General features: G+C 42.1%; 1 protein-coding gene and 1 long non-coding RNA gene across 12 annotated transcripts in view; both read left to right on the top strand.

Annotated features, from left to right (window-relative positions):
* mef2cb (myocyte enhancer factor 2cb) overlaps window positions 1-8680 on the top strand; it is a 67465-nt gene extending 58785 nt beyond the window's left edge. For all 11 annotated transcript variants that reach the window (XM_086173497.1, XM_086173493.1, XM_086173492.1 and 8 more), the window contains 4 exons: window positions 2369-2541; window positions 3896-4025; window positions 4434-4569; window positions 4876-8680. In XM_086173497.1, coding sequence (XP_086029623.1) covers window positions 2369-2541; window positions 3896-4025; window positions 4434-4569; window positions 4876-5224 — 788 coding nt within the window. In that variant the 3' untranslated portion in view covers window positions 5225-8680. The remainder of the gene's footprint in view (window positions 1-2368; window positions 2542-3895; window positions 4026-4433; window positions 4570-4875) is intronic.
* Window positions 8681-14704: 6024 nt separating this feature from the next.
* Window positions 14705-25417, top strand: part of LOC147218498 (uncharacterized) — a 33599-nt gene continuing 22886 nt past the window's right edge. The window contains exon 1 of the long non-coding RNA XR_015108798.1: window positions 14705-15000. This is a non-coding gene — a long non-coding RNA (uncharacterized LOC147218498). The remainder of the gene's footprint in view (window positions 15001-25417) is intronic.

The raw sequence follows: 25417 nt of genomic DNA, 5'->3' as shown, positions 1-25417 counted from the left end.
TCAGAAATTTGTTCAGTAACAGTAAAATATACACAACTTTAACCACACCTCTCATCTGTGTCTGTGTGTGAGTGAGGAAGAGATCGAGACTGCACAAAGAGGCAAATTGTTAACTTCTACCTCAGCTGTCTTTTCCACATCTCAGAAATAGCAATCTTAGATGGTAGTAGATCTGAATCTTAGATAGTGGATCAGAAGATGCTCTTCGTGACCAGTTTTATACAGCAGCATAACAGACACCTGGCTTGGCCGGGTTTAATTTTGGTACTTCCTCTAAACCGTTGATGCCAGCCCTATGCTGCAGCTTGGCCATGCAAAGTCACACAGAGGAGAGTAGTCATGAACTCTGAATATCGCATATCTATCTGAATCTGGCCGTTGAGTGAGTGTGACTGCTCTAAAATCAGCTTGATCAAGCTCCAGAATGGAAAGATTTGAGTCACTGTTCTCTTTTCATTAGCTTGATTAGCTCATGATTTTACTTATAAAGTACTTAAGGACTAGCTTGTCTCTCATGATCATAGTCATCCAGCAGATAATTGACTGGACTACAGCCATCTCCACAGGGTGGCCATACACAGATGAACTGTTACCAAGACGAAGCCTGTGTCATCTTGACCAAATTGTATATTAATGTCCCTGTAGATGATTCCCTTTTTTCATTCATCTGTGCAAAACACTGATGTATTTCCTGCTGGGTTATTTACTGAGACATGTGTATGTGTCACATGTATGTGTGTATTATTTGTATGTGAGCTCTCATTCATCCAACTCCACATGCACCCACTCCAGCTTACAAAGGGGCCAACCATGAGAATGCGAGAGCAGAAAAACTGAAGAGGCAGCTGCCTCTTCACTAATGTGAGATTGACATTGGAACCCAGAGGGTCCAATACAAAACACACGTGCATCCACGTGCATGGCTTGTGCGTAATCAATCAAACAGCTTATTTCATGGAGTCTCATTTAATACTCTGCGTATAGACACTCACGCGATTCAATAAAATTATACTTGGGTGCGAGGCCCGTCATCATACAGAAACCGCATATCGGAAAATATGAATCAACGGTTCTTTAACAGAAACCTATATGTTATCATAAGTCCCACATGCCAACAGAAGCACCGTCACACACACACACACACGCCAGCAGTCACACACTGCTTTATAGTTTTATGTCAGACGGCCCCCTTTTTTCTTTTTTTTTCACCACTACTATGCGTTTACTCTTCAAATTGTTCAAATTGAGCTTTTGAGACTTTTCATTTCCAAACAACAAAAACCTCGCTCTCAAATTAAACAAAGATCAGCAGGGGAAATTGCCCAGGAAGACATCTGCGACTCATTTTCCCCTGGAGTATATGATTAGGAAATTCATTTATGTCTAACGTATAATTCCTGCCTGTCTTTCAAGTGGGAACATCCACAGTGCCCTATGTTCTACCCCTTGGAAGAAGGAAGGAGAAATAAGGGGAAAAACAGTCTGCGGGATTTGGTTAGAAACAAAGACGATGTTGCTTGCAAGAATGTTTCACTCCTAGTTTTTTAATGACGTTGCGAGGATTTAGCCTCACCAACGTTCAAGGGAGAAATGTGTGCCGCACGAGGCTCTCCGAACTTTACAGATCGGGTGGCAACCCCAAGGCAGGCGCTTTGTCTGGAAGAACCACACGTGTTTAGCTCCGATGGCCAAATGAGGGGTCCCATCCCTATGTGGTCCTGCTGCCCATAATTAGATGTTTTTACATGATTCACTGGCTGTTGCTGGGCACACATAGCATTAACTGACAGTGACAGCGGTAGAGGGTGAGGTCCTCTCATTGTATGAATGCCAAGCAAACAGTGGTGATCATCAAAGCAAAAGCAGTATGTCTTTTTGAATATCTGCTATGCCAGTGTGCGCCACTTTCACAAAGCACCATTTACAAGTCTCCTTAGAGCGGTGGTGGGTGAATACAATTTATACAACAGTAGGTGACAGACGCTCGAATGGAGTCCGAGGTGAAAATGGAATTTCAGTCGTTTTTAAATGTACCGCATAGTCATGGACAGCAGGAATTCTAACATTCATTTAACTTGGGGATTAGTTTTATACAAGTGCAGAACTTCAATGAGACCAGTTGAAAAAAAGGTGAATGGAAGTTTAATAGGGATTTTACTTTTCATATTAAACTCTCTCCAACCAAAGTTGGCTCAAGTGAACTTAATTATGATTTAACAACTGACAAGAGCAAATGATCTCTCTATATTTTTTAATTTGTTTTGTATCTCTAGTTAATTTCTCAAGCTTTGTGTGATTCCTTTGTTTGATTGGTTGATTGATTGATTGCTTGATTGATTTGTGCATTTTGTGTTTGTGATTTTCTTAGGAAATGGATATGGAAATCACCGTAACTCACCAGGTCTTCTCGTCTCTCCGGCTGGTATGAACAAGAATATGCAGGCAAAGTCGCCCCCACCTATGAACCTGGGCATGAACAATCGCAAACCCGACCTTCGTGTGCTCATCCCTCCTGGCGCCAAAAACAACATGCCCTCCATTGTAAGTCAGCAATCTGCCCTCTTTTCCGTTATCACTCTGTAGTCTGGCTACCATGACTTGCTTATCTCCCTGTTGTGGGGGATCTTTTTTTTCCTATTGTTTATTTTCTATTGTGTTCAATGATGCTTTTATCTCTTCACATCAGACTTGGGTCTATATTTGTGATTAAACAGAATTTGGATTCATGGGATCTTTGTTGTTTTCTCATATGGCCTTGCAACTACTTAAAGCAAAAACACTTTATTTTACATTTGGCCCAAATCTGATTTATTTTCTGCTGTGTGTGTGTGTGAGAGAGAGACCTAGTGCTTCTTCTAGGAGCAGCGATATTTCTTTCTTTTAGAGCCTAAACTAAGGTGCAATTGGACAGTGATGTTGATCCTGTTCACAGCACCTTTTGACATTACTTCTGTTTTCTTCTGTTTGTACAATCAAGTAGCAGCTCCATCCCTAGACTCACATCTAGCCACCACCTCTCTATACTTACTTACACACACTAATTTAAATGTATTGCCCTCCCCTTTTAATGCCATCAGTCTGAGGATGTTGATCTGCTATTGGTAAGTCAGACTGCCACTCAAATTTAGAAACGGACAACTGAAAATCAAAAATACATTTGTGCTTAATGTGAACTGAAAGGGTGCTGAGTTTTACCTGAGATTGTCAGTTTGTTCAGTTATTTTATCGCAGCCCAGCCTAACCTCATCTCGGTTTACCGTTAAGAAAAGCATTCCAGACTGAAAAGTTATTTCAACGTATATTGCTGCTGACAGTGCTGAGGGCTCAAACGTACTCGCACAGAGCATTTTCTTTGAGCACACAGTGCCCCCTAGTGGCTATACAGGGTAAAAGCTGCCTGACTTCTGCCGAATGATGTACTTTTTGACATAATTCCTTTTTTATTATTATTATTATTCATCTACATTTAGAGAACGCTGACTGTACAAAACATCAAACTCTTTGTTTATTTCTTTAAGTGCAGAAATATGACTCAAGACTTTCATTGTTTTTTAAACATCCATTATTATCCACTAGACAAGACCCTCTCCTTGCCACAGTAACATGCCTTTCCCTTGCCATTGCTACCATACGTTGCCATGGAGATTGATGTTGTTACTATAGTGACAGTGGGCCTCCAGTAAGGGTGGTAAATGATAGGGTTGGCAGGGTTCAACCATGCTGCATGTCAAGTGAATAATTTCTCCAGAAATTGGTATCACATTCATTTTCTCTATTGAATTTGTTTAAGGACAAAAGAATAACTTTTGTTTTTGCTTTCGTTTCTCAAGCCGCTTTTATCACTCAGTCTTCTCTTGTGTTCTTTTCTCTCTATTTTTACCGTTACCTCTTACAGAACCAGAGAATAAACAACTCCCAGTCTGCTCAGTCATTGGCCACCCCAGTGGTATCAGTAGCAACTCCCACGCTACCTGGACAAGGCATGGGTGGTTACCCATCAGCCATCTCTACTTCTTATGGTACTGGTATGTACCATTGTTTGCATTTCTTTCCTCACCACAATACCTTTTTATTAAAATTATCCCGTGACTTTTCCCATAGTTGCATTATATTAAGGTTAGGTGGTGAAATGTTTGTCTGTTATCTTTTCAGAATAATAAAACCTTGCATGTAACTTAGGTTACAACTAGGTTTTATCCTATGTGTTGCAGATCTGTATACAGTATCATTTGCTTTTTAGTATATGTTACTTTTGAATTTCCGTTTCACTTTTATATAGCACATAATGACCAGCAGAGGGTGCTATTGTCACGCCCACAAGCAGAACGTAGCGTTTACTGTAGACAAAATTCCCTTTTCCGTTTTCGTTGTAGTCCTATCAGTGACTTAACATATTTGTCTTTCTCCTTCTTTCTGCATATATTTGAACACAGAGTATTCCCTGAACAGCGCGGACCTGTCCTCCCTGTCTGGTTTCAACAGCGGCAGCTCCCTTCACCTTGGCTCAATGAGCGGCTGGCAACAGCAGCACCTTCAGAACATGCAACATTCAGCCCTCGGCCAGCTCGGGTAAGTGCATTCGTATGAATTTGAGGTGTTGCGTCATCAGCGAGCGCACGACAAATCACAGATGTTTTCACTTGATGTTTCGTAAGATTGTGCAGTTCATTATTTTAGAGTGTGCCGCTGTTTTCAACCTTTACTGGCATTTGTTGAGCACAAACTACAACACCTTTTTGTTTTGATGTGGTTCTTACATTTATAGTATGAAAATATAAATATGCCTGCATGAATGCTAGAGTGTGAAATACTTAAAACACTTTGTTTCTTGCTCTGTAACTCTGTAACCCCTTGCGTTTCCTTTCCTTCCTACAGAAATTGTTCTAGCTCTCACTTATGTCAGGGTTCAAATCTCTCCCTGCCCTCTGCTCAAAGCCTGCACATCAAGTCCGAACCTGTTTCTCCTCCTAGAGATCGCACCAGCAGCACACCGGGGGGCTACGGTGGGGGGGTACCACCTCCCCAGAACCCCGCGTCCCGCCAGGACTCGGGACGCTCCCCGGTTGATAGCCTGAGCAGTTGTAGCAGCTCCCATGAAGGCAGCGACCGCGATGAGCACAGGAACGAGTTCCACTCACCTCTGGGACTGGCCCGGCCTTCTCTGGATGAGCGCGAGAGCCCTTCTATCAAACGGGTGCGCCTGTCAGAGGGATGGGCGACATGATAGCTCTACCCTCTCCCCAGCAGTGCCCACATTGCCCTGAGCCCCCCAACAGTGTCATGTTCCGATGCCCCCAGTGTCAGCTCAATCTTTTTGCTCACACGAATCATCGCCCGATCCCATGACCGCTCTCCTTGTTTCTCTTTTTTGATGAAGGAAAAAGGGCAACGCTTTTCAAAAGTTTGTAATTTCTGTTCTTTTATCTTTATCTTTCTTTCTTCTTTTTTGCTGAGTGTGTGTGTGTGTTTCTGTGTGTGTGTGCTATCAGTATTGACGTATATAAAAAAACAGTGATTTATCATGGGGTTTCGGGATGATGGATGTTGGCCGGGATGGAATCAGGGTAGTTTTGTTGGGGATCTATGCATAAAATGTATTGTGTGTGGATAATAAGAATCACAAATGCATATATCTTTACACGTGCGTGTATGTATACATATATGCATATCAATAAATAAACAAAAAATAGTCAGGTACTCTGTTTCATAAAACGTACTTAAAATATGCCTCAGCGATAATTCAGTGGAAAAAGATGGGAAAAAAAAAGACAAAAAAAAAAAGAAAATGTACATGAGTAGTTTGTCCGGTGGAAAACACCTTAGCACTTGAGTTGGACAAACAACACATGTGTACAGTGTCAGTTTCATTGCTATATACCTTCTGCAGTTCTCCCTTGCAAAAGTGTGTTAACAATAGATGATGTCATGTTGCAGGTTCAACGTATTTATGTAAATAGTGGGTGATGGGGGGAAGGGCAGGGGCTCAAAAGTTGCCAGACATTTCAAGATTTATTTACTCACAAAATGAAACGCTATTATGCAACATTTGAAGGATTGTACAGGTAATCAGGCAGACCCGATCCTAGACTTGTGGAACCTTTGATAATTTTAGCGCTCCCCAAAATAACTGGAGGAGAGCGAGGACCACCCTTTGATCCAAGAGTTACGTTAGTGTAATCAAGAAAACTCTGGATCTAGTATTAAATATCAGTATTAATAAACAAAAAAAAAAGAAAAAGGAAAAAAAAACAATTGTACAATACACTTGCTTATATTTTCATATGAAAGGAATACAATGCAAAGCATTTTTGTGGCTTTTTGTAGTTTCTATAAGCCAGAATGTGTTTTTGATAGCTTTGCTAATAATAGATGGAAAAATAACCCCATTGGGAAATGACAGGGCTTTGTAGCCCTAAGCCATGAAAACAGACTGAGATCCAGTGCTTTGCTGAACTGTTTTATCTTTGTAGAGGTTTGTTATTAAATGTGTATTTCTAATTATATATAATAATGGTAATATTAAGAATTCTTTTAAAAAAATCTGTGAAATTAACACGCTTGTGTATAGCTTTCTAATATATAAATATATATAATAATGATCTTTTTTTTGTTTGTTTGTTGTTTTCTTAGTGGAGTTTTTATGTGCGGTTGCACATTTTGTCTGATTTGTTTAATTTGAGCCCGGAACATTGTTGTTTAGGGGTGTATTTAGTCTAACCTTAAAAAAAAAAAAAAAACAGCTGGAAATGCATTGCCAGGGTTTGCGTGACGGAACAAAGACCGGCCTGCATGCTGAAAACCAACCAGTTACTGGCAAATGTCATGAGACTGGGATGGGTGGACGACAGAAATAAAAGGTGACACATGAGTAACATGACTGTCACGCTGATTTGGAATTATGACTGACCCTAAGCTCATGACAATTTCACTCTTAACCTTTATTAATTTATTTAGCATGTTTTGGGCCTTATTTTCCCCCCAATTCAGATCCTAACGAATTTCGCCTGTGTTAAAGATGGTTTACAAGTCACCGTTTAATCTACACAAATTTCCCTGGTTTTGTCAATGTAATACAATTTTGCAATTGCAATTGCATTTTTCAGGTATTATACCAGATCATCCGCAGGCCTAATTTCATTCTGTGCCCACCTCACCCCCACACCCCCATTCCCCAATGTCCCCTTGTGTTCTAATCATAAAAACAAGGTTCCACATCATTTACCACATCGCTGACAGTTTAGTGTCAGATACACAAGAAAGAAAAAAAAAATGATCATGCTGGTTTTGGAGAAGCACAGTTGTTAATTTTAGATTACTAGCTGTTTTGAGTTTCTTTTTAAAACAATTAAACTAGCCACATATGTCTCTGCCTCCAACTCCTGTATCTGCTGTCATTTAAGTGTTATGATATTTCTATGTATGCATATTTTATGCAGGTTCACTATGTTATTACTGTATACAGTCTGTGTAGTCGAACAGGGGCAGAGCCTCTGTAATGGTGTTCTTCTCCTCTTTATTTTTTAATTCAATTCAGAAAGGCTGAGAAAAAAAAAACAAAATAAATAAATATGATGTTTCAGGCAGCATAAATGTGGAGAAACCAAAGCCAGTGGCATTTCTGTGTTGTAAACTCAACTTTTATTTTCACCTTCATTTGTTTTTTTTTTTTGTTTTTGTTTTTTTTTTCAAACAATGAAACAAGACAATAAAAAAATGCTCAAATGTACAATTGTTTTCACCTTTCAATTTCAGTCAGTCAAATGTAAACCCCACATTGTAATTTTACACATGGATCATTTACACATGGAAACAACATAAGTTTGTATTTACCGCTCGCCGTTCACGTGGACTTGACAATATCATTCAGAGCTAAAGTGTGTGAGAAGCATGCTGGTTGTCCACTTGAATAAATCACATGACATGCTAATTACCATACTACTTACTCACTGACTGAAGTCCTGCCACCGTGTGTTGGGGGTCATGGAGTGTTGTAGTTTTGAAAATAATTTAACCAAAGAAATGGAGCACACTAGCCTTTTTTTTTATTTTAAATCTTCTTTTTCTTCTCTTTTTTTGTGTTTGTTAAATCTGAAGATATTCTTTCTTTTCCATCATCTGTTGATCAGTTGTTCTTTGTTATTTTAATAAGAGATTAAATGTTGGTACCTCAAAATTGACCCAAGCAGTACCTCAGCTGTTATTTTAATAATTCACTTGCAGTGCAAAGAGAGACCATTCACCTGTACAGCCATGTGTAATTACATACGATTGCTTGAGGTCCCTACATTCACACGGGATTCTTTGTTGCTCCACGGTCTGTGGTTTATTTAAAATTGTATTCAAAAACTAAAAATGAATTTTAAAAATAGCAATATGTCAATATTCTTAAAAAGTCTGTCAGTAGTATTAAATGTAGCTTGTATAAACCTTAAAATGGGGGACGTTTGAAAATAATGTTTTCTGGAATGCAAGAGCGGCTTTCAGCGGCATAAGCTGGCCTTTGTCGCCACTTGAGACTAAGATGGTATTAAGTTAAATCCATATCTCTGTAACTCAAGGGACTTGATTCAGCTGTATGTAGTGAAAACGTTTGGGGTTGAAATAATCATCTCTCCTGGAGGGAACAGCTATTTGTATTTTGCAGAGATTTCAGTAAAGTTACTGGCTTTTCTTAGTTATCCTGATTGTGACTTGGTGTGATTTCATTGTGTTTGAATTGTTTCTGCATGCATTCCATCGGTCTCATACTTATATTCCCTGGAGGAGGTCAATGCATGGCTCAGTGAATACAACTGTACAAAAAAATAATTTGCATGACATTGGGGGGAAAAAACAGCTGCTATTGTTACACAGGATCCTTTCCATTTTCATTTTCGAAAGGATAAAACAAGTCAGTCACACACATTTATTCTTAAGATCCATGTTAATTCTAAAAACAATATTTTATCTCCCATAGCATGGCAATGACCGTGATGCATTTAAAGTCTGGTAAAAAATAAAATAAAATAGGATACTGCACACGTCTCACGCGTGCACGAAAAGATAGAGTTGAATTTGGAAAAAGAAAGAAAGAAAAAAGATAGAACGAGAGGGAGATGAAGAAAAAAACGTGCATTCTTGTCAAGAAGAGCAGCTTGCCTATATTTCGTTTACCCATAACGAGCCATATATTCAAAAAAAAAAATCTGTCACATTTCTATAACGACAGGAACCCTTTCTTTATATTTCTAAAATACCCACAACCGTAGTAGTTGCATGTTCATGACCAGATGCGCCGGATATGTCGTTATAAAGTCGTTATAAACGAAATACACGCGTTATCCCCAGTGAGTGAAGGAGCGTCTCCCCGGCCTTTGTGTTTCTCTTTCTAAATATCGGATCCCTCTTGGATCACATTCAGCTAGAATTTACCTTAAAAGAATTGTCCAATCATCCTCTTATGTTCATTTGTTACTTTTAGTTTACAGAACAAATTACAAATATAACCTTATAGTTTGAGGGAGTTCCGAGAATGAACGCTTCCGGTGCCTCTACTGGCTTTTTCTTTTTTTTTTTTGTTGAAGTAATCCCCTTTAACTCAAATTCTTTATTCAACTTTTCATTAGCGGATGATGATTTGATTGACTTTTCTGAAGTGTAAGACAGGGGCCCGCACCGCCGAATGGATGCTATTAAAACCCGGGCTTCCTGCTCCGAGTCTGACTCCTCCGAGCCGAACATGAAGGCGTCGAATTCCCTTTAATCGTTTTAGTTTCCGTTTCCATTCAAAAAAAATAGCACCCGGGGAGGGAGAGGGGGGGGGGCTCCTCATCCCATAATTAAATCCGTCCAATTACATTAAATGATGTATGCGATTGTGTCAAAATAATGTGTTTAGACCTGCTGAAAAGACGCGGGCCTGTGAGAAGGATCATTTAAATGAAGGGTAAATCTAATTTAAACTGAAAACTGCCTACAATTGATCTCAAAAGTCCCTTATTTTTATCGTTCAATTTCTTGTTTCAGAGGTTTTTGCTATTAAATGATCCTGTTAAATAAGAATTGGAGGATTGGATTAGATGTTTTTTCATATCGTTGATATGAGTTATTTTATATAAAAAAAAACAAATAGAAAAAAGGACATTGGAAGTGTTAGATCTTTTGAGGATTTACAGGCGGATATATTATTTTATTCAATGAAACGACGCATTAAAGTAACATTATCGCCTCAAAATATCGAAATCCCATGGGAATGTCTTTCTCGACGAAGCTTTTTATTTTTTCCCACGCATCTCTTCAACGAGTCATTTTTCTTAAGTCTATTAAAAAAACACCCGTGTGCGTGTGTGTGTGTGTGTGTGTGTGTGTGTGTGTGTGTGAGTCTGTTTGGGTGTGTGTGTGTGTGTGCTGTGCGGGTGTGTGTGTGAGACTCTCCACACTCGACGGGCCCCGCAGTACGAGAACGAACCGCTGTGGTGTTTATATTTTTTAAATGTATGGCATCGCCATTTTTATGCGTAAAATGTGTAATTCTCTTTAAAAAAAACATTTTGCCAATTTGCCTCGTTTATACGAAGCCTATTAGGCTAAACCTGAAGGGTTAATTCCAGGGAGGGGTGCCAGGGGCGTGGGGTGGGGGTGGGGCTGATAAACCCACCGTTGGCACTGCGTGATTTATATTATTCACTGTGACGACGGATCCGTGCGTTTCGCTAAAAGGTCACCGTCACGCAAAAAAAAAAAAAATCTCTGGCGAACGAGTTGCGTGCCTATGATCGATGTCTCGTGGGAATTGACAGGCGTGGAAAGAAAGCAAGAGTTCGATAAAGGGATATAAATGAAGTAAAAAGTTATTGTTCAAGTTGCAGATTCGGTTTAAAAAAGGAAAGACTTATTCTAATTTATTTCATTTTATTTCAAGCACGTCCAAAAACAAAGATTTAAACAGCTTTCGGGCCCCGTTAGAGGCTCGGCTGATTTTATTTTTATAAATTAAAAAAAAATCAGTTAAGACGTGGTAATATCTGCGTAATGGCGTTACACTTTCGCTATCCCCCACTAACCACCCGCAATTTCGTTGAAGCGTACGTGTACGCGCCTGTGTCGCGGTGGGTCGAGCGGGGATGCGCGGACTTCAACCCACGGCAAAGCCCGGCCGCGTTTCCACCCGCGACCTTCTCACAATGACCGCTAGATGTCAGCATTTGGTTACCAACTAAACGCCACCATCGTGAGTGTGGAGGTGGTGGTGGGGGGGGGACGAAATATTCCACGGGCTCGGCGTGGCGTGGACAGACGACATGGATATCATTTGAGTTATGTGGAACATACTTGTTTGTTTCAGATGAGATTTGCAATAACACGAGAGGGGGGAGTGGTAATAACACAGGTAAAACGGCAAATAACGACTGTGGTGATGTCGTGATAATGTCAAGGCCAGGAACAGTAAGTGTGCCACACATGATTTGACAAAGAGATTAATTTTGTTCAAAAATGCATAAATATTGGCTCTTTGCCTTGGGTGGGGGGTTCGTCTCGGTGAGTCTGCCCCTTCGTATTGAAAAGTGTAATATCGGCCTAAAAAAAAATATCCGAAAAGTTGAATGATTGTGCGATTTCTGCCAAAGAAAATTGAATTATTTCCAATATCATCATTCAGAAATAGACTCTGTTCCATATGTTGATGATAACGTTTTGTCTGGCAACCAACTCAGCACATGTTGTCAGCAAAGATGTGAATGATTGAAAATAATATAAAGAATAATAGTGTCTTTTCTGACGTCTCAATCTAATAAATGTCAGCGTTATCACACAAAATCTAAATTCAACTAAATCATCTCAGCAGTTTGTATGATCCGGACCCCGGTTTTTTTTCCCCTTGTTTGTTTGTTTGTATGTTTGTTTTTGAGAAGTGTGTATCTGAAAGACGTTGCGGTGCTTTTCGGGTTAGACTCCGACACAAAGAAGCCCATATAACGATGGAAAAACATGGGAAAAAATAAAAATAAAGACTTTCCAGTTATAAGTAACCTCAGCCAAACACTTGTCCGCAGACGTCCCAGGACTGGGTGGCACAAATCCAAAGAAATATTCTCTGGCGGAGTGTGTGTGTGTGTGTGTGTGGGTGTATGTGAAGGGGGGGGAGGGGGGTAACTGTCTGTTACACAAAATTTGACCACCAACTAAGTGAAAAAAACAAAACTTTTGACAGATTTTGTCATATCGTGTAACATCTCTGTTATAGAGCGAGACGCGGAGCCATGTGAACCCACGGGGCCCCGTGACTTGGAATATCCTTATGTGCGTAACGTTGACCATTGGTGACGGGCCACGGACGGTCAGAGAGCGAGGGTCGCTGACGGATGGGAGGGTTGAGTCGGAAGGGATGCATTCCCTCCTTCATTCATGCGTGGAGTGAAAACACTCCCAGCAGAAAGTTTTGCCGGCTTGCAAAAAATGGTCCCCGCAAACTTGGCGAATAACGTGCCCGTTTACTGGAGCGTGGTATTCCAAATTGAGGTAAGACTCAATTCGCCCTCACCGCATTTCTCAGTGGACATCCCGTAGATTGGGATTTACAAAAAAAAAAAAAAAAAAAAGCAGATCGCACCGGCCGTGGATTCTCACCCCCCTCCTCATTCAACTATCACGCAAACGTTTGCTGCGGGGCCGCCTAGAATGTCATAGCTGTGTCATCCGGAATTCACGCAAACTGGTCAAGGGCACTTTTTGGGGAGGGAGGGTTAGTGGTGAGGGGGTTGGGGGTGATTTCCACGCTGACCGACCGGTCCCGTGACGAGACAGCCGTGGAAACAAGCCCTTTTCGATATTTACCTCCATTACCGCTCCCCTCCCCACGGGCGAGCTCTTTGTTCACGCATCGACCATTTGCATCATTCAAATGAAAGGCACATCTTCATCGCCGCGCCGAATCCACGACACGCAGGGCTGAAATCGCAAGATATCGATGTTGCCCCCCCTCTTACCCGGACAGTTTATCGGAATCGATCGCCACGCACAAGACGCAAGATAAGATGCAAAAATCCGTCCGCTGAATATACATGATTTAAATAAATAATAAATAAACAAATAAATAAATAAACAACAACAACAACAAAGACAATAATAATAACAATGATAATAATAATGATAATAATACCCACACCGGAGCCCACGGCGTCGGAGAGCGGGTCCTGTGCCATTACGCATGGGCTGCTTTCCACGCAGGTTCAGCTTCGCCTTCGCGTCTCCAAGCATCCTGGGAAGAAAATAAAATTAAAAAAAAAAAAAAAAAAACAAACAAGCCGGAGTCGGCGCAGCTCTGAAAACCCGCCGTGAAGACCCCCGAGATACGGCTGGGGGAGGATGGGGGGCCCGGGGAAGGGTTGTGGGGGGACCGGTTCCGGCTGCGGCCGGGCGGACCCGGCTGCAAGTGGGATTTGCATATTTTGATGCGCTAATTGCCTTGATGTATTTAAATATGGCTGCACGTTGCCGATGTGCACGTCGACGTCACCGAACGTGCTCGCGCTCCACGGCCCCAACGTGAATCCGCCCGCAATTAGGTGAAGGGGAGGGGGATATTAGAGAGAAGGGGCTTTGAGAACAGTTTGGGTCATTTCTCTGTGAGATTTGTATTGTATTTTATATTTTTACTTATTTATTTAATTTGAGGCCTTCTGATTATTAACATGTTTTATTGTTTTTAATGTATTTTCCGAGAAAGTTGGAGCGTTTACTCTCGACGAAATCAAAACGCCATCACTAGTACAATCGTTTAAAAAAATACATTTAAAAGAAAAGTGCAATGGCAACTCTTGGATTACTTACAATTAGGTAACCTCATTGTTACTGTGATCACACGTTCTTCTTATTTGCCCCCCCCCCCCCCATCGTGTGTGTGTGTGTGTGTGTGTGTGTGTGTGTGTGTGTGTGTGTGTGTGTGTGTGTGTGTGTGTTTGTGTGAGTGTCGGGGGGGTTCCAGTGTACAAAATGTGATCCAGGTGAACTGATCAATCTGCCTGTTTCTGGGCCTTGCACTGAAACTCATAACTCTTGCATCCAAACCCAACCTTATGAATGAACATTTTCAACATCTTTATCATTATTATTATTGTTGTTGATCTCTCTGTGGACTTAGTTTTGGAGATGGTGCGCTGAATAAATCCCCCCCCCCCCTTCTGTCTGAAGCTCGGTGTTGCGTTCCGTTTGTCAAAGCCGGTTAGCGAATCGCACCGCAGCAAATTCATTACCGTCCGACTGCGGGTCCCCCGGCACCCCCACACCGCGTAGCCGTCACCTGGGCGGGAGGCGGAACGCGACGGGGCGGGAGAGGGTCCACGCCGCACCGCGAAACAATGCCACTTCAGTCCGTGAGTGCAACAAAAGAAGCCGAGGGAACTTGTTTGATTTGCAGAGCACGTCCTCTCCTCACGCAGAAGGATGGACTTTAAACACCCCCCACACACCCACCCATCATCCTCCTCGTCCTCCACCTCCTCCTCCTCCTCATCATCATCATCACCATCACTGCCAACCCCCCCTTTCCTCCACACCCCATCCCACCCCATCACCAACGGGGGTTAAAAAAACTTACACTATGAGAGCTCAACTGTGCGTGCACTTTTTCCTATGTGTACGGCTGTGGGAAAGTTGTCTCTCTCTCTCACTATATTCGCACCCCACCCACCCCCACCCCCCCCCCTGCCCCCCTCCACCCTCCTCGTCTATCATGCGCTCGGGACATGCTCGTACTTTTGCACAGAGCGGCTGAAGGACGCCTCACGCAGGCGACGTTTGTGTGGAGCGGGCGATTTTTGACTCGACGACCCCTCCGAACGAGCACCGCGCCTGGGATATTTCTTAGGTGGGAAGAAAAGAAAAGAAAAATGAAAAGAAAAGAAAAAAAAGAAAAAAAAAAAAAAACAAGCGCCCCACGGACACCCGAGTCAAGACCGCCGTTTTTCACCTGCCTGGGACACTTTCTGGCTCTATAGCTGTGATTTGACGCACCTCTCGGAAGTAAGTCCAACTTTTGTGCTCCCATTTCGCTCAAAACACGTCCCGGGCTGTGCTATTATTTATGATAAATTTCCACGCACGCCCCATGAAATGTAAAGTTTAGTTCATTTTGTGTGTGTGTGTGTGTGGTATACCAGCTCAGTCTAAAGTGACTTGATAAAGCAGTAATTACGATGCTGCTTTTTGGTATTATAGTAAAAAAAAAACCTACACATCAACTATAGCACTAAATCAAAATGTGCGTAAATGCTTTGTGCTTGCAAGAAAAAAAGGAATATTTGGCATCCAATGATTTAATAGGCACCACGTGAAGCGTCAAACATCTGGATACGGTTCAAACCCGAAGCCTCTTCGCTCGACCGTGAACGTGCAAAGTGTCAGGGTGTGACGTGTGCGAGCCGGGAAATTGGGGAGATGTGTTTATTTTTGTGTTTATATCGGGCAACACACTACTGAGGGGAAAACAAAAGTGAACGTTTGTTCATGGAGTAATCAGCAAAAAAAAATGGACTAAAATCAAAAGTATTCACGTAAGTCTTCATTCGGGCGTCGTGGAGAAGATGATGGGGAGATAATCTTATGAACTACACGCACGGTGCATTGCATCATTTGTTTTTAATTTATTTATTACGGCCCCTTCAATCTCCTGACAATCAATCAATTCAAATATGCCCTCGTCCATCAGCACGTTGTAAGAAGTAAAAAAAAAAGAAAGGCTCCACTGCGATACTGCGTGGCCTCTCCGTGGGAGGCCCAACACAAGCCCTCGCGTTTGCCTTAATGAGTGGATTGTTAATGATAATATTTCCTACCATCAAGGTGATCTTACAATTCGCTGGACCTGTACTATGGAGGTGGTTTGGAGGGAGGGGGGGGGAGGCCAGGATGAAGACCTTCCGGAACCGGGGATTCGCCGGATGCAATTACGCACGCCGGTCACCGTGTGCGTAAAACCCCGGTGTGTGCTGAATACTTTTCTGTGCCATTTGGAGACGTCGAGTCCTGTCGGTGTGACGTTGCGAGTGTGTGTCTCGGTGATGATTGGATCACAGATAGGCCATATATAATGTTTAAAAAAAGCCATACGAACATGCACGGCCAAGTTTTTTTTTTAATAATATGCAACCTAATGAGATATTGGAATGCACAGCACCTCCCCACATTCGCTCTTTTACATACACCTTTGCTCCTCCCACCCCAAGGAACAGGAGTGAACTTGTGAGGCAGGGTCTAAAAACTGTTGCTAGTAAATGGGGACGGAGGTTTTTTTGTTTTTTTTTTGAGTCGATGATGTCACTGAAAACTGACCTGGTGATAATCTGTCACCGTCCAACAATTCACGCCTCTCTTCTTTTACTGGATTCGCATACACAGATGCGCACGCAATCATCTCGGCTTTAGACTCAACGTCATTATGAAAAAAAAAAATTAAAACAAATATGGGACTGATGTCTTTGGGAAGCGGGCTGTGCGTTTAGGGGTCCGAACTGCATCAAAGTTGTGGACAGAAAAAAAATAAATAAATGTATATATAAATATATAAATAAAAAATGCGCGCTCCTGCGCAAGTGCGCATGATCCGTTCGCCGGTCAAGACTCCCCCGCCAAAGATCGGCTGCCGCTGAGCGCAAAGCTCCACAGTTTTTAGCGATAAAACTCCACGTAGGAGTGAGCGCCCCGGAACATCTGGACCGTGCTGAGCGCCTCACAGAGGAGGGATGGAGGTGTGGGATAGGGGAGGGGGAGCGGGGGGCTTTTATTTCCCAGAGAGCCGGCGTTACCCGGTCTACCTGTGTGCCATTGTAGTCTCTACCCCACCGGATGCGACGATGATCACAAAAAATCGACAAAATCGAGCGAACGACAGCGATCGAACACCCGATGAGCCACGGCTGCGGATGGAAGGGGGACACACGCACATACACGCACACATGCACACACGCGCATAACCGAGTAAAAGGTTCTTCACGGCGGATAAGACGTATTCAGCCACTGGTGGATGGACGGCACACGCTGGCAGCTCCGGGAATGCTTTTCTTCACTTTTCTTTTTTTTTTTTCTCTTCTTGCCTCTTATATGCTGAACCCGATCGCATTTTCAATTTACAAAAAGAAGAAGCCGAGTCGCTCATATTTTGTGATTAACATATCTATATATGTTTGTTTTGTTGTTTTTTTTTTTTGTTGTTTTTTTTTTTCTTCCCTGCCATCCGTGGTCGTCCCTGTTGAGAGGGAGCAGACGTCCTCGCTGCAAAAGCGGACTTCCTTCAATGCGCTCCGTGTAATGGATGGAGATCGTGCGTGGATATGGGGGGAAGGGGATGGGAAGGAATGTGGGGGGGTTGCACTTGTCTTTTTTCATGACATCACTGCAGTTACATTGTCGTGGTCCGAGGCCTTTGACCTCATCTGGGCTGGTCCATATTTTTTGGGCTACCCCACATGTTGTGGGGATGCCCCTTACCCCCGACCCCCCACATATTCTTTTCAGACTGACCAACCAAGCAGCCTGCAGAACGGGACTCATTCGGCTCAGGAGTCATCGGGCTCTCCTTAAACACAAGCTGGATGTGATCGGACAAACCTAACACTCTCTGGCCACAAGAAGGGGGGGAAAAAACAAGCGCCTGTCTTCATAATCCGAAACATTTGCGTTGTAATTCCTTGCGCTGTTATTACACTTTCCACGGGAAACCGGATTTCCCCCACCACCACCACAACCTCCACCACTTCCCCTTCTCTACCATGTTTCTTCTCCACCGGCCTCGCAGGATATCTATTGCCACTGCCACAACGACTTAATAGAGGCGAAAGAGCCTTTGTGGGATTGAAGGTATTTGCATTGCAAATTAGGGCCCCTGTGCAAGGATGACTGCACTTTACCCGCGGTTTTCAAGGCCTACTTCAACTCTGTAATATTGGTTAATGTCAGGTGAATATGACATTGACATTGGGATTATATATCACTTTTTTCTTTTTTTTCAAGGAATTGCCACCTTTTCACACCGGGGTGGTATACAATACTTGGGGCCTCTGCAGTAGGGACCCTAAACTGCATAAAAAAAGGAAATACAAGGAATATAAGGCGCACAGAGGTCTTTTTCCTAATATGATCTCATTACTGAGAGTTGGAAACTTTGGATCCCAGAAGAGGAAATGTACATGTGGATTTATTGCTGAAGAATGGGAAGTGAGTTGTTATCTTTGGTTATCTAGCTGTATGAGTGTTCTGCTCGTCATAAAGCTAGATAACCGAAAGTAAAAACGACTTCCAGACTCATCGAACAAAGGAAGATTTTTTATTTTTCACCCCCCGGCCCCCGCATGGATCCAAGATGGTAGATGTCAGTACCTGACTATATTGTTCTCCTCTTTTTAGTTGTTTTCTCCACAAAGTCAGTAGAATATTTCACTTTGGGTAATAAGGATATGTTCAGCAAAACAGAATTTCTTCACCAGCTTAATGAGCAGCGTTATGACGGGAATATAACTGTATAATACTACTGTTCGCACAGCTGCGGTGGCCTCATATTCCAAAATTATTTTTAAATCTCTTTAAATCTATATTTTAAATCTCCGAACACGCACAGTGGGTTGAAACAACTATGGCTAAATATCTATCAATCTATCTATCTATCTATCTATCTATCTATCTATCTATATATATATATATATATATAGATTCATAGATGTATATTGTCGGCTGGAGTGACGGAGACGACATGGTTGGTGCCAGTGGAAGCCGGCGTGTTTCCGCTGAGCCTTGATCAAGTCCAGCCAGGAAACATCGCTGGCATCCCTAACAGTTGGTTTAATTATTAGGACGTATGGTGAAGTGACAAAATGTAAGAGGAGGGGAAAGACGGGTGGGGGGAGGGGAGCAGTGAGAAAAAGAGGGAGAAAGAGAGAGAGGGAGAGGGAAAGAGGGAGAGAGAGGAGCGGAAGGGAGAGGAGAGGGCTTCCGAGGGGGGAGGTGACAGAAGAGGGAGGAGAAGAGGGGACGGGGGGATGATGGTGGTGGCGGCAGGTTGGGGGGGTGAATGGGGGGGGGGGTCGGGCCTGCTTAATTGATTCCGTTAACCGCAGTGCAGGAGATGTGAACGACTGGACGATCCCATTCCCACGCTCGGCGGGGCAAGTGGCAATGCCATGCCCAGGCCCTAGTATGACAGACAGCGCCGTGAAGGCCTGGGAGGGCTGGGAGTGGGGGTGGGGTAGGGAGTGAAGAGGGGGATGGGGAACCGACAAAGGTCATGAAAAGACGTCAAGTGCACCATACTCATCTGCATCCCCAAAGAAAGAGGCGATGTTTCCCAGCCCCGGCCGACGCGCCGCTCCTGGACAAGTAACGGCCCTGAATGCTTAATGCCACGCAGATTGTATGGATAATGAGAACGTGGGGTCATTATCTAAAAACTGTGCGGTTGCATGGATTTGAAAGGGATGTGCTGCAAGTCTGTAATCCTGCTTGGCCCCCATCTGAGCACCTTGCACTTCTCTTGCGAGTTTGTAACAGCGCAGATACTACTGCGTAATTTCTTAAAAGTGCGTTTCAGTTGGTGACATGTCATGGTTTTGTTTGAGCTCCAGTCTGACATAATACAGATCTGTGTGAATGTTAAAAAACCCTTTGCTTGAAGGATATAATAAGTGAATCAATAGTCGTTTAGGAGGGTTTTTTAAAAGATCAGCGCACACAACCCCCCCCCCCCCCCCCAAAAAAAAAAAAACAGTTTTATTTAACGGCTAAATTTTATTAAAGAAATAGCTGGAAGTAAGTAGTCATCAGTTGCAAACCTTACTAAATTTTAACTTGTAAAATAAACACAAAAAGTTGTTTCCTTTAAGATGGCATATGTGCACAGTGACAACTGGATATGTAACTTGAACTCTTTTGACCATTGGTTATGTTGCATCAAATTGGGGGTGGGGGTGCACTAAACTGTGAGCCAGAGACATAGAATATAACTACTTAGGGAGTTATAACCTTGACATAATCTCCTCTCATTCATTAAATCCACGACAGTAGCCCCGCCAGTAGCTCTCTTGTGTTTTAAATTAGCAGGTGTGGAAATTGAGTCCATTTTCCCTTGCACAAGAAAACCATCCGCTGTCTTCATTTGTCCTGTAAGTATTTGTTTTGTTTGGCTTACCTGCCTGTAAGTATGTCATACAATGCAACACTGAGATACACTGTTATCTGGAGAGTGCAGCATCATACGTTGTAGACATTTGCAAATTGCACTTGCACAAATCTTTTCCCCCTGACTTATTTTAAGTATTCCCAGACTTGGTGGAAGAGTGGAAATGGATATTGCTGATCACGAAATGAATCAACTGATTTACTTGATGCACTGTACACGAGGTCATGGTGCTACTTTCACAATGATAAGGTGGACTGAAGTACGTTTTTTTATGAATTTTGAGTTTTGCCATTTCACTTAATTGCCATTAATTTCACATTGCTATCTATCTATCTATCTATCTATCTATCTATCTATCTATCTATCTATCTATCTATCTATCTATCTATCTATCTATCTATCTATCTATCTATCTATCACATACATACATACATACATACATGAATTCATGCACATGGTTTGTGTGTGTGTGTATGTATGTGTTTTTCTATGTCTATCTGTCTGTGAGGGATTTGCATATGTACGGATCCTTTTTCCCTATTCTATAAATAAGAGCTATATATCTGTCTGTATCTTCGTTTCACCAACATGCCCATGAGTGATAAAACAGTGGTAATCATGGAACTTATTTTTGAAAATCAGTGTAGTTAATGTTGGCGCCTTTTTATTCGCTCTGTACTTGCGTCCATGGCAGGTTTAGTTGATAGGATGAATTTGCCTTTAGTATTATATGTTCCATGGCCAAAGTTACTTATCATCTCTTTCTTCCACTGTTTTGCATTAAAGGCTGGTTGAAAAAGCTATCAGGCATATACATTATGAGAAAACCAGTGAGAATTCTTTTATCCACTAGGTGGAAATGCAAGGTCATATTTGTTGATTAAGGATAGTCGCTTGCATTTGCATAGTTGTGTGATTAGTTCCCGATGCATTTGTCTATGCGGTTAACTGACCAATGCATGTCTGATAACTGGCAAGGCTACCACATCATGTTGATGAAAGGGAACAAAAGCTGTGTCTCATTCAACAATGTCTGTCTGTCTGGCTTGGGCCATGTCTCTCTCTCTCGCTCTGTCTCTCCAAGTGCTGTGTGTGTGTTCCTGGACATGAACTTGAACTTGAGACAGGCAGCCAGACACCATCTGTGCACCAGGGGTAATGAATTCAGTGCATTCATGTCTGCGGAGCAAGCCTAGGCCACCGCCACCCATTGATGAGCAGATGACCCCTATAGTCTGAGTTAGCTCTTCATCACTAATACAATTCAACAATACCAGCTGGTAGAAGGGGAGTATATTTTGGCTGTTTGTCTTCAGAGGAGTAAGAGTAGATGTGTGTCAGTGGTGGTGAAACATATGTTCATCATGCTAGAATGCATGTGTCTTTATGTTGTGAGTTTGCATGCCTTGTTAAGCACAATGAAGCCCGAAGCGCCGCATATTTTCTTTCTCGCTTATCTTTTCCTCATATGTGTATGCAAATCGACTGTCTTGCATCTCCTCTCATGCCATTCAGTGCCCCTTGCCCCAGTAAAGCCCTGGCTTGTGATTTTATTGGCAGAGCCATGTTGAATTTATTAGCCTGACAATTAAAAGGGTTAGTTAGGTTTTCTCTCTGATAACGGGCACCCTCGTAGGTGTATGAGGCATAAACCTTAAACAAGCCAGGCACAATGTGAATTCCTGTAGGTCCTCCTTCGCTTCCTTCGCTTCCTCCACTTTCTGTCACAATCACAGCCACACACGCATGCGTACACAGAATAAGTCTTTTCCCTCTGGTTGGTGTCGCCACGGCAACGGTAGGTGAGATCATTGTGCGCATGGCAGCATCCGCCTCTGCCAATGCAGGACAGGTTCCTAGTTTGTGGAATTATGTGTGTGCGTGCATGTGTGTGTGTGTGTGAGTGTGCATGTGTGTGTGCAGTTCTCAATTGAAAGTGGTATACAAATCACCAATTCATTGTTTTCACGGCTCGATGTAGACACACAGTGCATCATTTAAATATGTATCTTGTCAGGTATCCTGACAAACACTATAACTGTTTTTAATAACAAAAGAGACACCCTTTGTGTCCGTGTTTGTAACTGTATGGAAACGGACAGTGTTTTTACTCAGTTCCTGGTGTGTATAAAGCACATTCTCACCCTTAACAGACACGATCGAGATTAGAATGGCCTATGATGTGAACTCAGCGAGTTAATCAATGTCAATCAGTTACCGGCGTCATCGCCACTAAACAGGGATCTGTTTGATCTCGCTCCACAACAGATCAGCCAGCCATAAGTTGCCAATAATCCACTGAGGAATGCCATGGTAGGGTCCTTTTTAATGACATCATGCATGGCCACTTGAGCGTCTTGTGGGGAGCAGCGGGCATGCTGTGCTCTGCCACGGTGTACGGCCCTCCCCTTCAATTGGCCGCATGGATATGCATGGGGAACATGTAAGACAGTCATCCTTGTTTTGTACCAGAGCTTTTATATACATTACACAATACAGACTGAAGGGTTGTGTTGCCTTTAAAATGTTGAGTTCTTGCACAGCGGGAGGGTCTTGGCTTGTTAAAATTATCTTGTTATTTGGATACAACATCCAGAATAATATTGAATAATTGGTCTGAAAGTTTTAGTATTTGTTAACAAATCTAAGCCCCATAAAATGTATTATTATTAGAAACATACGGTAACACAGATATTCTTGAAGCAAATAATGATTGACCTTATTATCATTGATTGATTATTAACCAACCTTTGTCATTCAATATTTCTATTGGCATGCTTATCTGTAGTGCATTACAGAAACTGACATTCACTTCGCTACCCAAAGAGCCTGATGACTACGGAAAAGACTCAGTCAATAGAAATCTCATAAAGAACAAGCAAACATTTCAGATAAAACAAACAATGCCTGTGTATTGGTTAATTTCCATGTATAACACTGTATAATAATCAGCACATATCCAAATAAACTGCAGACAGCAATTAAGAATTTCACTGTACAGGGAAACACGTTACTACACTGTACATGTGACAATAACTGCTTTGAATCTCTCTTGAATCTTTTGAATCTAACAAGATAACATGAATAATATAACAAAATTACACATTCAGTCGTAAACACACACGCAGCCACACACACACGCGCACACACACACACACACACACACACACACACACACACACAAACATTAAGATTAGACATCAATATATTACAGCATCCATGCACATGCTGACCTTATATAAATGCAATTTTTTTCACTATAGATCTTGAACTGGCTCTCATGCTGTCTTCCAAGATATCTGTGCTCCACTGACTTTTGATTATGCAAATAATATGCAGTATAAATAAATTAGTATAATTGAATCTGAAATATGCTTTGAATTATCCTAGAAGATGAAAGGGTTTAAATAATATATTTTGTGCCATTGCATTATTCATCTTCTATTAATTACAAACATTGAGGCATGTGGTCTGAATGTGCTGTATGCTCTATTTTCCCATTAAGGAGATATTTTGGTGTCTGTTGTTCTTATAGCACATCGTGCCTGTGCACTGATTTGGCCATATCAGAGTATTTTTTAGTATAAATTATAATGCCTGATGTCTTTCTTGGCTTGTCCTTCATTTCTGATTTCTTTACACTGAAACTTGAAAAAAAAAAGTCTCAACACCACATGACTTTTAGAATTAAAATGAGATTTGAAGTTTGAACTACCTAGGACTGTAATGCACTGTGCCCCGCATATTTAATGCACAAAATATTCATTTTGTTTTTATCATATGTAAAAATGTATTACAATGCGAGAGAGGAGAAGGGCCGCAGAAAACATTAAGAAAGCATAAATACTGTATGACACCTGGCCAGTACAGCTAAAATATGCCAGATAGCCAGCTCTTTTTAAAGCCCCGGGTATTAGGGCCTCAATGAAATTTGCATGCAGCAAACCATTTGAAAAATATACGGTGTTCGGCAATTAAATTATATGGAGTCCCAGACTTGGAGCCTCTAACGCTGCATATAGAATAGTGAGCAGTCGTTGCTATGCTCGCATTAGCATCTGGCCCTTTTATGTAAATTTGATGAGAGAGGAGTCATGCATATATGGCAGGGATGGGGTGTACTCACCTAATATCCTTATTAGAGAGAGGTGAATTAAATATTTATTAGGGGGGGGTTAAGGGTTAGGAGGGGGGCCCTGTCCTGTGTTGTCGTGAGGACCTGAGGTGGAAGAAGGGGGAAAGAGAGGAGGAGGTTGGCTATTTCTACGAGTGTCTCTCTCTGCCTCAAGGTGCCACCATCTTGAGGCGTTTGGCAGTAGTGAGAGTGTGAGAAGGGTAGACCTAAAATGTCCGCTGGCATAGACATGCACATGCATACACATTATCGCATACAAATTTATGTGCAGTATCTCGACAGGAACACAGAGAAAGTCAATTATTCAATTACTGTCATTGGTGGCTATGCATGCTGAGCATTTAATTTGCATGCATTTATGCCTTCAATTACTGTCACCTGTGAGATCCGCTGGCGTTTAGCTTTGTAATGCAAGCGGTGTATTGGGTACGGAGGTGTAATTCTTACGCTGTGTCCACCAGAACTAAACCATTACATGCTGCAGATTTCAGACTGAAATTTCTTTTATCAAAAAGAGGGTACAGTACGTGCTGGCATTGTAGAGTTTAATTAGACAAAGCACCATCATGGGCGACTTGAGGCATTGCCTTTCGAAAACATACCATTAGATATAATTAAATCTCTATTTCTGCTTTGAAAATCTTCATCCAGTAGCTGTATAACTGTAAATCTTAAACATAGTTTGGCTCCTCACTACACATATGTGACAGGAGAAATGACTGTGGAATGCAATGCAATGCATCCTTGCATTGTACAAGCTCCTTTGTTTGTACTTCTCCTGTCTGTCTGATATACTGGGCAGGTTTTGTGAGTTTAGATGAGATTTTATTTCAATTCTTAAAACACATTTATATGAAACAAGCCGATCCAAACATTGGGAATTTATGTAAACCGTTCCCTATATTCCATTTTTTTATCTGTCACTCGTCACTCTCTGTCTACAGTGGCTGACCCCCTCTATCTGTTAATTGCTGTGTTTGATCACACACACACACACACACACACACACACACACACACACACACACACACACACACACACACACACACACACACACACACACACACACACACACACACACACACAGAAGCGCACGATTGCCAAACAAATACACATTGTGCAGGGAGATACAGCCGCTG

This window comes from Fistularia commersonii, chromosome 26 (assembly GCF_037954325.1).
Source record: "Fistularia commersonii isolate RoL2024-O1a breed Wild chromosome 26, RoL_Fcom_v1.0, whole genome shotgun sequence".
Lineage (NCBI taxonomy): Eukaryota > Metazoa > Chordata > Actinopteri > Syngnathiformes > Fistulariidae > Fistularia > Fistularia commersonii.
The sequence above is the reverse complement of the archived record's forward strand: the minus strand, read 5'-3'. Positions and strand labels throughout refer to the sequence as shown.